Source organism: Monodon monoceros, unplaced genomic scaffold, assembly GCF_005190385.1.
Source record: "Monodon monoceros isolate NGI ecotype Baffin Bay Population unplaced genomic scaffold, NGI_Narwhal_1 Super_Scaffold_18, whole genome shotgun sequence".
Lineage (NCBI taxonomy): Eukaryota > Metazoa > Chordata > Mammalia > Artiodactyla > Monodontidae > Monodon > Monodon monoceros.
The window spans coordinates 48,842,419-48,857,090 of record NW_021703774.1 but is presented as its reverse complement, the minus strand read 5'-3'; the positions used below and the strand labels follow the sequence as shown (position 1 = coordinate 48,857,090).

Sequence of the window (14,672 nt, the reverse complement as noted above, 5' to 3'; positions counted from 1 at the left end):
TAATAATAGTAATGAAAATACAATGGTAACTACTGATAATGGTGTGCCTACCATGACCTATATGCTTTGCACATGTTAACTCTTATCTATACAACACAACCTCAAGGTAAATATTATTGCCCCCATTTTACAGATAAGAAAACTGAAGCTCAGAAAGGTTGACTGACTTACTGAAAATCATATAGCTATAAATTGCAGAACCAGCATTCAAACCTAGTTTAGTCTGGCATAAGAGCCCTTGCTAATTCCTGGGTGGACTACTATTGTCTTTAGCTTTCAGAACTCATGATCACTCTCCATTTTGTCTTAACTTACTTCCCTGGGGTGTTTCTTCTGTGAGTAGTTTAAATGTTGGCATGATCCCAGACTGTGACATAGATCCTCTACTCACTCTACATGCAGTACAACAGAACAAAAATATTATATAACACTGAAGCCTCTTTTCACCAGCATTTTCTGTTTTACTTCTGGTACAGTGCTTGGCATATAAAAGGCAAAATAAATGGAAAACATTATTTTTTGGCCACTAAATCTGTCATACCTTTTAAATCCCCTCCTTCTCTTCTTCTGTGGCCTTAGTTCAGGCCCTTTTCTCTCTATTTTACAAACTCCTATTCAAATATCATTTTCTCTGTAAAAAAATCCCTGAGTGTCTAGACAATGCAGGGCCCTTTTCTGGGTGCACATAGCTCTCGGAACACACCTCTATGCTAAAAGTAATCATGTAGACCATAATTATTTTATTGCTTATCTCTCCCACTGTTCTGTGAGTTCCTGAGGTCCGGAAGAAATCCTCTTTGTTTTTCTCAGTTATCTCTCCTTGTCCCCATTTCCCCATCCCCACTAATTTCTCCCACAGTGTTTCCTGTATGTCTTCAAAAATGCTTGTTGAATGATTAAAGCAAATGGAAAACGAAAGCTTCAGACATGGTGCCAGGCAACTTGCCAGGCCACTGTGTCACACACCAGCTCACTAACACGTCCGTGGTATTTCTGTGCCCTAGAAACCTTCAACATCTACAGAGAAGGAAAAACTCATTCGAGTCATTGGAGTAGACGGAAATGTCCATTCCCAACCTCTGTTTGGAACAGATGTATTGTCTTCTTGGGTATGTAGCTGAAACTCAACTAGGAAATTCAAAACTAGGGAAAAAAATAACTAGGAAATTTAACATTTGTAAAAATGATATGGATCTAACATAACTTTTAGCTTTTCCAAGGGAACTCCTGAATAATATATTTTCCAGATATTTTTTTCTCCCAGCATCATCCTTGGAAAAACTCATTTGTTCACCTTAGCTTTATAAAAACTTTTCATTCTCTTCTTTAAACCTCATTTTATTTTATTTTTAAAATTAATTAATTATTTATTTTTTGCTGTGTTGGGTCTTCGTTGCTGCTTGCAGACTTTCTCTAGTTGCAGTGAGCAGGGCCAACTCTTCCTTGCGGTGTGTGGGCTTCTCATTGCGGTGGCTTCTCTTGTTGCAGAGCACAGGTTCTAGGTGCTCGGGCTTCAGTAGTTGTGGCTCGTGAGCCCTAGAGCACAGGCTCAGTAGCTGTGATGCTCGGGCTTAGTTGCTCCGTGGCATGTGGGATCTTCTCGGACCAGGGCTTGAACCCGTGTCCCCTGCATTGGCAGGCGGATTCTTAACCACTGTGCCACCAGGGAAGTCCTAAACCTCACTTTAAAATCAGCATTTCATCCCTTTCCTTAACTTAACAATGTCTTGGTCAGTATTTGGCCAAGTTTTAAATATATTCATTCAGCAGTCTCTATTGATAACTGTGATGAGAAGATACCACAAGAATTATTGGGAAATTGGAAACCTTTAGACAGTAGCTATGGAAACTCAGTAGGAAAGCAGATTTAAAATTCCTTCACAAATGTTCTAAGACCATTCACACTTAAGTCAGCTCTAGATTGGTATCTCTCTGTACAGGATGCCATGACTTTAGGAGTCTCTGGGTGGGCTTCATCCCACTAATCCCCTGAAATGGTATGCACCATTTTGTATGTGTTTTCATACTGTGCATTTTCTTGGGGAAGAGGTGTATGTGCCAGAAATCCATAGACATCATCAAATTTCTCAACCCCAAAGTTAAGAACCATTTCATTGCTAGGAGTCTGATGCATCTGAATAGGCACTGGTGCATGTAGGGGTGAGGAGCTGTGGTGAGGGTCCTGGTGGATGGCAGCTAGATCACTAAAGTGGCAGCATGGTCCAAAGTAGAGGCAGATTGCAGGGATGTATGTCCGGGGAGGTTGTAGGAAATAGACTCCAACTCTGGGAGGAAGAACTGGGAGATACCATGTGGAGAGTCAGGCAGGAGCTGGCAAAATTGGAGTTAGAGTGGTACATGGGGCTGGGGGGAGGCTACGATCACGTTCTCCCAAAATAATGCCTTTTCAACAATTTTCTAAAATGATATGTTAATATGTCAGTCGTTAAGACTGTGAGGCAAAGAGGTAAGGGTAAGCAGTGCAAATGCAATGTCATGAGACATATTAAAAAAAGGCAGGTAAAGGGTAGCACTTTACTATTTGAGAACCCCCCAGGAGTCCTACCCAAAGCCCTCCTGCCCCAGATTTGCTCCCCTGAGGTGAAAACCTTGCTATGCTATCCTGGCAAGGCATCAGGGTCAGGTCCAGAGTGAGTCAGGAAGCCGACAGGAAAATAGGAACCTGTAGCCTGGGGCAAAACGGAGGGTGTGGTGCTTGTCTTTGGTGGTGTGGGGCTTCTGCTCCAGGATGCCAGAATTCCATCTGGGACAGTGTGGTGCTATGTGGCTAGCTCACCTGAGGACGATGGGGCCCAGAAAGTCTATCCCTAGGCTTTGAAAAGTTGCTAATGTTCTACTATAGATCACTGAAGACCAAACTGTCCAGGTTCTCATTGACCATAAGGCCTGGGGAGTAGACTAAGATGCCATCCAGATGTACTTGCAAGTTCCTGGAGGTAAAGAAGAATCACATTCATCCTATGGGATGGTGGCCGGACCACTGGACAGGTAGAAAGGGATCACGAGGTACTCAAACAGAGGGGCCCTAATTGTGCTAGGCAAGTGAAGACAAGGTTGATCTTTGGAGATGTTGGTACCCAGAGAATGGAGAGTCCTTGACCTGGCTTGTGAGGTCATAGATTCGGGGCAGGAAGCGGAGCTGGGGGAAGTGCTGTCTTGATTTGGACTGTACTGCAGGCTCCATGGGGCAGGAAGGGCCTTGGCTCTGTGCTCCTTCCATTCACAAAGACATTGGGGCTCCCTGAGGGCAGTTTAAAGTTTCAAAAGTTTCACTGTAAAATTTTCTTTTGCTTTTGTTTGATTGTTTGTTTTTCCTTTATTTAAAAACAAATTTTATTTATTTTTTGACAGACACTTAGCCTCTGGCCCTAAGAACATAAGCAACCATTTAGCAAGGATGCAGATCCAAGGCACCAGTCCTACTGGGCAGTGGCACTCTCTCTTTCTGGTCTGAAAACAACTCCCAAGAGGCAGTATGTTTGATTGACACTGGGAAGGAAAGAGAAAAGGAAGGAAGGGATAGGGAAGCAGAAACCTTGTGGTTGGCAGGTATAACTTGTCTTGTCTCTGGGAGCTGAGTTATAGAGCAGGAGAGCGCCAAGAGATAGCTGGGTCCTGGGTTTCTAGTGAGAAGTAGCTCCAGACCACTGGGAGGCTAGGGACCTGAGCACGGAGAATTCCAGTTGCTCCTCGTATCTCCTCCTTCAAATGACTCCAGCACAGGATTTTCTCGGGGTTGAGGTATGAGTGATAACAGGAGTAGTGGTGGTAAGTCACCACCAGCTTGGACAGGCTAATTGCTTGGCCTGCTAAACCAGGGCCTCATTCATATCGTTACCTGATGTCCTAGTGTCCGCCATAACTAGGAGGAGAAGGGGTGAACTATCAATTATTCCAAACTCTCCTCAATTCGCTGGAAATTAGGACTTTGTGGGAATTCCTGAAGACCATACTTAAAGGAGGAACCATGTACAAAGCTTGGCCTGCTGTGCCTGTTTCAGGCAATACCCAATTTGGCACTTGCCTGATTCACTGGTGGATCAAGTGACCCCAGTAAGCAGCATTGACTCTGCCTCTACTCATCCTGGGGAAAGGCCACTCTGCCTTCAGGTGCAGCCCAGTTTAATCAGGTCTGAGATCCTGCTTCAGGGCACCCCTTGTGGCCCTCTCTGAACTGGACTCATTCCAAAGTTGTCCCTGGAGGAGAAGCAGCTGAGCTCTAACACTGCAACCGAATGGTGGAAGTATGGGATGACTAAATTCAGTAGGCTCTCCCTGAGGCTACCCAAAGTGCTCAGAGCTACAGTGGACCCTAAGCACTGCCGCCTGGCTGCATGAGTTGGGTTGCCTACAGCTCAGCTACTTTAACAAGCAAGATGTTAGAAACCATCTCTTTTAGGCCTATCTTCAAACCATAGGTCCTAGCTGTCTGTAAAGAGTTGTAAGTATGAGGAAAATGGGAGATTTTGCTGGATCACCTATGAACTCCTTTGGAAGGGAGAGTAGGGGCCAGACTTGGGAGATCAGCAGTATTTTTTCACCAAGCTGAAGGAGGCCCTTAGAAGCCAGTGTTTTCCTCCCACAATACCATGTACCCCAGGCATAGGTATTAAGAGCAGTAACTAACTTACCCATCTTATAACAGCAACAGGGAAGAGTCCTCAGAATTGGTGGTTCCAGAAAATATGTCCAAAGGTGACAGGGGCACTGTGGCTGGCTAGGAGTTCAGTACTGAGTGTTGGATTCCAAGCAACTGGGTCTAGAGCCAGATCCTCCCTGCGATAGGCTCAAGCCAGAGCTATTAGTCCAGTCTAAAGTCCATTAATAGAGTCTAACCTCAGGAAGACCAAGCCAAAAAGGCCAAAGGCATAACTGGAGTCAGAGAGAGAGACTAGCTCCAAGCTACAGCAGGTTGGCATGAACAAGAAAGGTCTAATGCGATTGCTTCCAAGAGCCGTGCGGCCCACGTTTGTCTGTATTATACAGCAGGTAAAAGAGCATAAAAGCCAGAGGAAGCTTCAAAATATGAGAAGAGGGCCCAAGGCAGTATCTGTGATAAGCCTTGAGGCATCTGTGTAGGTACATGGGTGACGCAGGGAAGGTTGTCACCTGGCGTACATAGAGGAGGCCATAATTCTAGAAGCCCAACGTCCAGCATTTTGGACCATGGGAATTTCCTGCTGGAGGGTTTGAAATGGACCACAGAACGTTAATCTGTACTTGCTGGTGTCAGAACAGAGGGATGTTTTCCTCGCACACTGTAACTAAGTATCTGTCTGTTGAATTAGTAGAGAGTCGGAAGGCTCAAAGGTATACAGTTAGCAGAGTACAGTCCTGGTTTACTTTGGTTTCCACCTACAGTTAAAACTGTCTCATGCAGCTGTATACATCACGTGTGGAACTGCATTTCCAGATGCCTCTGCTCTGAAAGCCTTTCTTTTGGATTCAAAGAACAAATAAATTAGCAGTATGTGCTGTATAGGCACAGCCACATCACAGGTTGCTGGTCCAGGCTGAACAATGATGACAGCATTTACTTCCCAAACAAACTGCCCAAAGGGGAAGCAAAACAGAAAGAGGAAAATATGTGACTGGGAAAATAAGAAGAGAGTAAAAGAGCTAGAGTAAAAGTGAAAATGTTTGATACAGTTTCTTTTCGCTGGTTTGCTTTTAGAAACAGCAAGCATAGTGCAACGGAATGTGTGATTGAGGATGGAGAGGCCTAGATGAGGGTTTTGCTTTAATCCGCTAGATCATTCTGTGATTATGGCAGGCTGCCTATCCTCTTAGATCTCCCTTTCCATCTGTAAGGTGGGGTTTAACTTTTACTTGCCTCTGTTTGGGAAACATGAATAAATGAGATTTTTAAAAGTACACAGTTCTAGGAAAATGTCTCATAATATTCATTTTAAAATATGCTTATAGTTTTTGTCTTCTAAATTTTCTCTTTTATCTTCCTCTTATTTTGTTTTCTGGAATATAGAGTCAAAATAAGTAAAAGAGGTTTTGTTTTATTTTTTTCATATTTTCTCCGCCTTGATATTTATGAAGTTCCCTAAGGAACTGAAAGATCTTATTGAATTTTGCAATTTGCAATTTGTTATGTGCTTAATGAAGTAAATTATTAATAAGATAAATATAGTTAATTTCCTTGATCTTTAACTTAAAGAAACATGTTTACCCTTCTCTTTATTTTTTAAACCTTTTCTTCTTTCCCTGCTTCTTTCTGTTGATATTGTTCTCCCTGCTTCTTCTTTACAACTCTAATCAAATTTATGTCCACCACAGTGTGAATAATTTGCAAACTGGTATGGTATTTGGCCACAGGAAATCCCTATTGTTCTTTGGCATTAAGAGTGTGCTTAGGGCTTCCCTGGTGGCGCAGTGATTGAGAGTCCGCCTGCCGATGCAGGGGACGCGGGTTCATGCCCCGGTCTGGGAAGATCCCACATGCCGCGGAGCAGCTGGGCCCGTGAGCCATGGCCGCTGAGCCTGCACGTCTGGAGCCTGTGCTCCGCAACGGGAGAGGCCACAACAGTGAGAGGCCCGCGTACCGCAAAAAAAAAAAAAAAAAAAAAAAAAGAGTGTGCTTAATCATCTGATACATAAACATGAATAGTAGAAAAAGAAGGCTTGGTCCAGAACATACTGAAGAGAGAGGCTATTCATCTTTGGGACTCTCAGTTCATTCATAGTACATACTTTCTTTGTCAGAGAGAATCAGCTAATGAAGGTACATTGGCCCCAAGGTATCTTGAAACAATGGCTGTAATTGAACGCATGCAGGAGAAGTTAATGTAAGTATGAGACACCACAATGGTAAGAAGACAAAGATCGCTGACCGGAGGTCTAGCTGAGAAATGCACGCTTCTTGGCTTACCTTTGGTTCTCCTGCTTCCTTTTTCCTTACAAGTGGGATGGGTATCTTCAAATCTGCTAGAGGCAGTGAACTACACTGCTCCAGGAGGGACATCTGTCCTCAGCCACAGTGAAGATGGAGGAAGTCAAGTGTGTATGTGTATATCTGGGGTGGGAGTAGAGTGTTAGGAGGGATCCAACTCAGTATGTTTCTAAGAGATGAACTAGAGAAATAAATGAAACTGGGAGAAGCTATTGTGTGCAGGAAAGAAGGTTACATAACCCAAATTGTAGGAATGACAACAGAGTTAAATAGCTAAGAATGCTACGAGAAGAGAATATAGACATATAACATGCGCCCTAGTAATTAAGAAACACACTTCAAACTGGTTTTCTTGATTGTAAGATCTGGTTTTAAAGGTGCTGGAAAAGAAGGGACACTATTTTATTTGTTTGTTGGATCACATCAATAAAGAGAAGCCAAGATTAACCACTGAAAAGGGGTTCCTTGGCTATTGATGGAGAATTCCAAATACCCAAAAGTCAGATTTCACTAAGAAATGATAAATATATTGTATTCTTAAATCACACCATGTCTGCACTCTGACATTACCATCCAGAGTAGCTCCTAGGCCCCCAATTCTTGGCTAAACATTGATGCTGCTGCTTCCCTTATTTGTACTGTTTAGATATATTCTTCTAATCCCACTGCCTTTTTTGGATAATGAGTTTCTAGATATGAAAGGCACTTTTCCAAACCTTTCCATTTCATTGTGTTTCTCTGGATTTTGTCCACATCAGAGAGGTTGAAAGCAGAGCCAGACAAGCAGAGGAGAAGTTTGATGATGCGAATGAAAAACTTCATTATACCCTTATAAGAAATAAAGAACTGGAGAAAGAACTAGAGGAAATATTGATGAAGTATAAAGAGAAGGAATCTGAAGGAGAAGAAGAAGAAAATGAAGGAGAAAGAGAAGAAGAAGAAATCAGCCTAGTAGAAAGAGCCTCAGAATCTCCAAAGAAAGGTGAGGATTGCTTTCTCATTTTGCTTTATTTAGGTTGTATTTATGAGCAAAAATTTGATTGGGTCATAAATATTTTAGAAGAGTATCAATATCTTTAGTGATGATCTACTAGTTCGTACTTCTCCTAGGAATGGGCACACATATAATTATATAATTATCTTGTTCAGACAAGTCACAAAAAGGAAAACCAAATGACTAACGATGGTAACTAATAAACTAACATGAGATACAATTTTTACTTATAAAACTGGCAAAGATTTTTTTTTTTTTTGCGTTATGCGGGCCTCTCACTGTTGTAGCCTCTCCTGTTGCGGAGCACAGGCTCCGGACGTGCAGGCTCAGCGGCCATGGCTCACGGGCCCAGCCGCTCCACGGCATGTGGGATCTTCCCGGACCAGGGCATGAACCCCCGTTCCCTGCATCGGCAGGCGGACTCTCAACCACTGCGCCGCCAGGGAAGCCCTGGCAAAGCTTTTTAAAAGCAAAGAATACAATGCTGGCCAGAAGGGGCAAAGTAATTAGTTTTACAAATAATACTTGTGGGTGGACAGACAGATATAGCTCTTTCAGAAAATAATTTGAGTGTATGTATGGATATGCCTTAAAAATACACATATACTTTGACTTAATAATTTCACTCTTGAGAATCTAGTCTAAGGAAATAATCCTAAATACAGAAACAAAAATTAATGCACAAAGATGTTCAGTGTATCATTGTATCTAAGAAGAAAAAATGAAAACAACCTACCTTTCCAATCATGGAAGAAAGATTAAATAAATTATGCTACGTTAAAATACCTGAATATTATACAACCATTAAAATGGTATTTGCAAGGAATTTGTAATGACATGAGAAATTCTTATGTTAAAATATCAAATGCAGGAAACAGGATATGATACAATATTTTAAAGCTGGAAAAAAAACCAGAACAAAATATGCCCAAACATTGGTATATATTGTCTCTGGTTGATAGAGGTTTATGGGGAATTTTGTCTTTAGTTTTTAGTACTTAGTGGATTGTCTATGATGAAAATAATCTTCTTTATTCTATAGGAAAAGGAATTTAACTCTTCATTTTCTTATCTGTAATTAATCTATAATCTGCCCTCAAGCAGTTCTTAATATCCCCAATATTGGAGGCTATTTTTTGATTTTTGCTTTCATCTTCAACCTGCGTCAGTTCCTAGGACAAGTCCTGGTGCCAGGGGTAGTACTGGGCAGATATCTACTTTCTGTTTTCTCTGTCACCCCTGTCTCTACCTATGCCCCCCCAGCAAAAGCAGTAAGTTAGCCAACCCCTCACAGTCTCTGGCCCAGCTATGGTATATCATATCAGTGTTGGAGGAGGAGTGTGAGCCCATTTTCTCCCCTTCTGTTAACTCTGAACTGGTAAAATGTTAATCATTACAGGTGTTAAAATCCTTTAGCTTTACGTCTGAATATATGTGAGGGAGTTTTCATGAATTAAAAAAAAAAATTGTATCTTCTCCTATTGTGGTGTAATTTTATCTTGATAATCTGGAAACTAGACTTTTTCCAGTTTACAGAAAACTAAATACTGTATGCAAACCACACAAAAGGTCTATGTGTTAAACTAGAGCGGTTACCTCAACATGGAATGAGTGACTTTAGTTTTGTCCATTTCCATAAAAGTCTTGGGGATTAGTTTAAATCCAGAATTTAAAGGTTTTAATAATTTTAGGTAGAGGATAACGATATACAGTTAGGCCCCAATCTGCAAACAACCTACACAAGTTTAGGTTACTGCCGCTCTTCCCCTCCTCCACACCCTCATCAAAGTCATTGCCAGGGGCTCAAAAGTAGAGGATGAGAAGCCTTGCAAAGCTTAGGGGAACTGGCTGCTAAGCAAGGCAATCCCCATGCCATGCGGTGACCTGAACATTTCTCCGAAAAACCCACAATTTAAACATTTCTTAGAATTAGCAGGCAGCTCCTTTAAAAAATGCAGACACCCCTGGAGCAGTCTGACATGCATATGGCATATACTGGGTCATATTTATATGAGTTAGTGCAGGGAGATCACTTCTCTCCTGATAGTTGTGCAGTGAAGGAATGGAAAATCATATGGCAAAGGTAGGAGCCTTGTGAATGCTGAGTAAAGAGATTTGGATAGAGTAGGAAGACATTTATTTTTGTTTTATGTCATTTTTAACAATTAGCAAATCACTGTGTTCTGAGTTATTAATGAAGAAACGAATCGAGAGGGGAGTTTACACAGATGAATATGGCTTAGTCTCTGATCAAAGTGAGGCTTATGATTTAGGAATGGGGGCAAGACAGGGTGTGAACAAGGTGACTGTCAAATGTGGGATGAAGGTGGCAGCACCAGTTGGAAGGATTCCAGTTGAGAACCTTGGTGTCATGGAGCAGCCAGGGAGAGCAGGCTTGACAGCAGAAGTCCTCCTGCACCCATCCCAAGGGTGGGGCTTGTGTAGGGTCTGTGCACGGGACACTGGAGGGAGGGACCAGGAGATACAAAAGGGCTACAGTGATGGATTTGGGAGGATTCTGGATACTAGCTCTATTTGAATTTTTTTTTTCCCACCAAGCTTGGGGTATGTACTGGAAGGAAGAAATATTCTTCTTCTTTCTCTTCTCTCCTTGACCACATACTACTCTTTTCCAGGACCCACTAACTGACTACACTGAAACTTTGAGAAAATGCATTCTCAATCCCAAAAACCAATGTAGAGTCAAGTTTTGGGCAAATAGTTTGTAGCTTGGGGCTTACTCATGCAGAACAGAATTTTTAAAATGCTTTGTAAAGTTAAAAGTCCTTAGTAAATATATTGTTACTACAATAATTGTTTTTGTCTTTTCAGAGGTACAGCGCAAGGAGGGTTCTAAATCCAGAACTCGGACTAAGATCACTTACAGGATGAAATCCAAATAGCAAACATAGGACACTAGGCTTCACCATGGCTTCTGTCACTGTACCCACCCCAGATATCTCTGCACTTTTGAGCTGACATTGTGGCTTGATTGAAGTGACTCCCTTTGCAACAGCTACCAGAAAAGCCATGACAGACAACTCAGGGACATCTTCTCTTTAAAAGTCACAGTGATGGCTGTAAGGAATCAGTGTATTAGCTTATTTCCAAGATTAAAAATAGGCTGTGCAAAGGTTTTCTAGCCTCTTCAATTGATTTCCCAGCAGAAGTCTATGAAAAGTATCAGTTTCTGTCAAGAAAATAATGCTTTTTGAGGACTTTGAACTCTGCAGAGAAGAGTGGCAAATAAAAAGCATTATTTTTTCAATTTAAAGAGAGGATCCTGGGCTTCCCTGTTGGCACATTGGTTAGGAGTCTGCCTGCCCAATGCTGGAGACATGGGTTCGAGGTCTGGTCCGGGAAGATCCCACATGCCATGGAGCAACTGGGCCCGTGCGCCACAACTACGGAGCCTATGCTCTAGAGCCGGCGAGGCACAACTACTGAGCCCACGTTCTACAATTACTGAAGCCCACGTGCCTAGAGCCCGTGCTCCGCAATGAAGAGAGTAGCCCCCACTTGCCGCAACTAGAGAAAGCCCACGTGCAGCAACGAAGACCTAATGCAGCCAAAAATAAATAGATAAAATAAATTTTAAAAAAAAGAGAGAGAGAGAGAGGATCCTGATAATGCCCTTAGGTTTCTGCAGCATTTTCAGATTTCTTATTTCAGGCATTCTGAAGATTTATCTGGCCTTCACAATAACCCTGCAAAGTAGGTGGAGGAGACACTGTTATCCCCACTTCTCAGAATGAAATAGAGGCCCCAAATGGGTATAAGACTCCCCAGGGTCACAGAGCTGATTGGTGCCAGAGCCCCCAGCTTGCTGGACCTGTGTCTGGATTGTTTGACAATGGCGATGGGCCACCAGGCCATTGCTCGGATGGCTTCCTTCACAGGGGCTAGTGTTGCTGAAGATTCACCCAGAATCTCCATTTTTAACTTTTATTGCCTCATTTATCTGCTCTGTTCGTGACCCTGGATGCATCTAGGCTTAGGGATGGACTAAGCTGCAAACATATGTTGCAAATGACAAGTTGCCGTCTGGGCAGTCGCTCAGCAGGGGCCCCTCCTACTTCACTGCTCCTGGCTCATTTGCATTTGCTTTATCTCTCCCTGGCTCCAAACACCTCCGAGATTTCTGCACCTGCTTTGCCTCCGCATATTTGGTGTTCCTTTGGATTTATCTCCTGGAATTGTAGGCCTTTGCCTGCTCCTTGAACCTCAGAAACCCTCTGACTCCAGAGTCCTCAGCCCTGTTTAAGCCCAACCACTGGTCAGGCCCGCCTTGGCCCACATATATCAAAGTGTTTGTGAGGTGGGTCTCAAAAATGTTTGGGGTCAGTCTAAGCCTACTGGATGACTTCTTAATTCTGGGGAAAGAAAACATGAAATTCTTCATGAGCTGACTGGGCTCATGGCCCAACTGAAAGCCACAGCTTAGGCTACTGGCTCGTGCTTCCAGTTACCACTTGCTGGGGCAGAGCCAGCCCTACCCTTTTCACTTTCCTGAAGAGATTCTTGAATGATTCTAGCAAATTTGGGGCTTTTTAGTGGGATTTCAGCCTACTTTTTAAAAAATTAATTTCCTACTTTGTAGGAATGAGTCATCATTTCCATACAAATCAGCAGCCCCCATCCCTGAACATGAGCGTCTTGCCCCTCAGAATGTGTCCGCTCCATCGGGTGGAAGGCTGTCTTAAAGGTCAGAGTTATGCCTGGTGCCACTACGATTAGAATGAGATGTTTGGTACCATAGACCTAGTTGGGGTGGTTTGGTTGTGAGCCACAAAAAGCCATTCTTACCACAAGCGAAAGGATAATTTATTGAAAGCACGTTGGGGAGCTCAGGAGATTGAAGGAAAGTCTTAAAGAACCAGGCTAGGAACAGATAGGATGAGGTAGTTTTAGATTTCAGAAGCAAGAACTGCTTCACCATCTCACCCAGTTGCTACCACCAAATGAACACCAGTCATTTCTTCCATCCTTACATTATTCTTAAAGTCCCATGAGGGAGAAAGGCTACCTCGTAGTCACAGACCACCCCATGGATGTACCAGGGATGGTGAGAAGACTTCAGGGATCTCTTTAGCTTCCTTAAAGGGAAGCAAGGACACCTTGCTCTGCTGTTCCACCAAGACAGAACACAGTATGGGGGAAGGAAATGCCCAAAGAGAATCAGGATGCTGGTAGGAAGGCATCCTGAATGTTAGGTGGTTAAAAAAAAAAAAAAAGTATGCTACAGAGAAGGCCTCTGCACTGCTGCTCCCTGAAAGTTATCATGGGCAGCTCCACTTTCCCAAGTAGCTGATGTGCGGGAAGTTTTAGATAGTCCTTGAGTCCCGCCACACCTCAAGATCACCCTGAGGTGATCTCCTGAGCAGAGTGGAGAGAGGAGCTCTTGCCACACTTCTCTGTCAGTGGGGCTGCCAGGTGAGGCTGTTGTGCTTGTGTTAAAGGAGACCAGCCACTCTGTGTTCAGATGTCCAGACAGCCGTGCTGACTGGAGGTGCCTCATCACACTCCACTGGGTCCCAGTCCCCAGGCTCAGTGGTGATGTGGTCCACGTCCCTGGGAAGCCGAGGTGGTAGTGTCTTAGGAATCCTAGAACTTGGAGCAAGTCCCCAGTTCACCAGGCCTGGTTCTTCATCACACACCCAGACCAACTCCATGCATGTGGGCACTGTGTGATTCTCTCCCAAGAGTTCTGGTCCTATGCTATGGTCCTACTGACTTGACTGTGGTCAGGTCACTTGTCAGGTGCTTTCTGGCACACATTGACTGGGCTTTCCTCTTGTTCTTGGCCTTTCCTAGCTGGAGATCAGTGACTCTGATATTGCCTGGGGAACCTACATTTTGCATTTCACTTTCAAAGACTGCTGAGAATTCTGCTTGTAGGCCCCAAATCTCTAGAGCACTATTTGCCCACTTCTGGAATTTTAAATAAGTGTGCCACCTACCAGCAAGCATTTTCCCACAGGAAGCAGAGGAGCTGCTCTAAAATTAGGAGTCTAACTGCTGTAGCCCTGTTGCCTAGGGCCTGCATACCTCCAAAACAGGAGTGCTTGCTATCTGTGCCTGAGGCTGAGGTCATCTGTAGCCATATTGATGGGAAGCAGTGTCTAGAATTCATCAGGACTTCTACATCTGCCTCAGGAGAATGGAGAGTTCATTCCAGCCAGGTCTGCCACAGCCTTAAGACAATCTCCTATTCAGGACTGTTGAGCAAGTCCACCAATCCCCCTGACCTCAAAGATGGGCTCTGCCACGTACAGCTTTTCAGAAAGCAAGACTTCTTAGATGGTGCATCTGAGAGCAAGACCAGTGAAGGCAGCCTTCCAGACGCTCCCAAGACAATCCCAGTACACAGCAATGTCATTTGGCCTGGGCAGTGTTCCTGTTGTTCTGGAATGGCTGATGAAAGGGCTCCTGCATGCCTTTCTGGATTGCAGTGGCTTTTGTTTTAGGGCATCCTCTTGTACTTGCAGGGGTTGGGTTCCATGAGCCCCTGATCTGACAGAGGCACACTTCAGGCTATCTCTAGGCCAGCTGTGAGAAACAATTTTGAAAGTCTGAAGATAAGATTAACAGTTCCCATCATCTGTCTCACCAAGGCAAACTGCTCTTTGGCAGACAAGATATTTCCATCCCAGATGTCCAGCAGATCCTGAAGTTCACAAGGTACAGCTGGTAATCCATTCCCATTTTCCGCTCTGGCCACCCAAATAGTCAAACCCAGGTAAGAAAGAAGAGTGT

The 14,672-nt window shown here is 43.6% G+C and overlaps 1 protein-coding gene across 4 annotated transcripts in view; it reads left to right on the top strand.

Annotated features, from left to right (window-relative positions):
* AXDND1 (axonemal dynein light chain domain containing 1) overlaps nt 1-11,225 on the top strand; it is an 82,455-nt gene extending 71,230 nt beyond the window's left edge. For all 4 annotated transcript variants that reach the window (XM_029231132.1, XM_029231133.1, XM_029231130.1 and 1 more), the window contains 4 exons: nt 1,005-1,109; nt 6,736-6,818; nt 7,681-7,904; nt 10,749-11,225. In XM_029231132.1, coding sequence (XP_029086965.1) covers nt 1,005-1,109; nt 6,736-6,818; nt 7,681-7,904; nt 10,749-10,819 — 483 coding nt within the window. In that variant the 3' untranslated portion in view covers nt 10,820-11,225. The remainder of the gene's footprint in view (nt 1-1,004; nt 1,110-6,735; nt 6,819-7,680; nt 7,905-10,748) is intronic.
* Nucleotides 11,226-14,672: the final 3,447 nt, after the last annotated feature.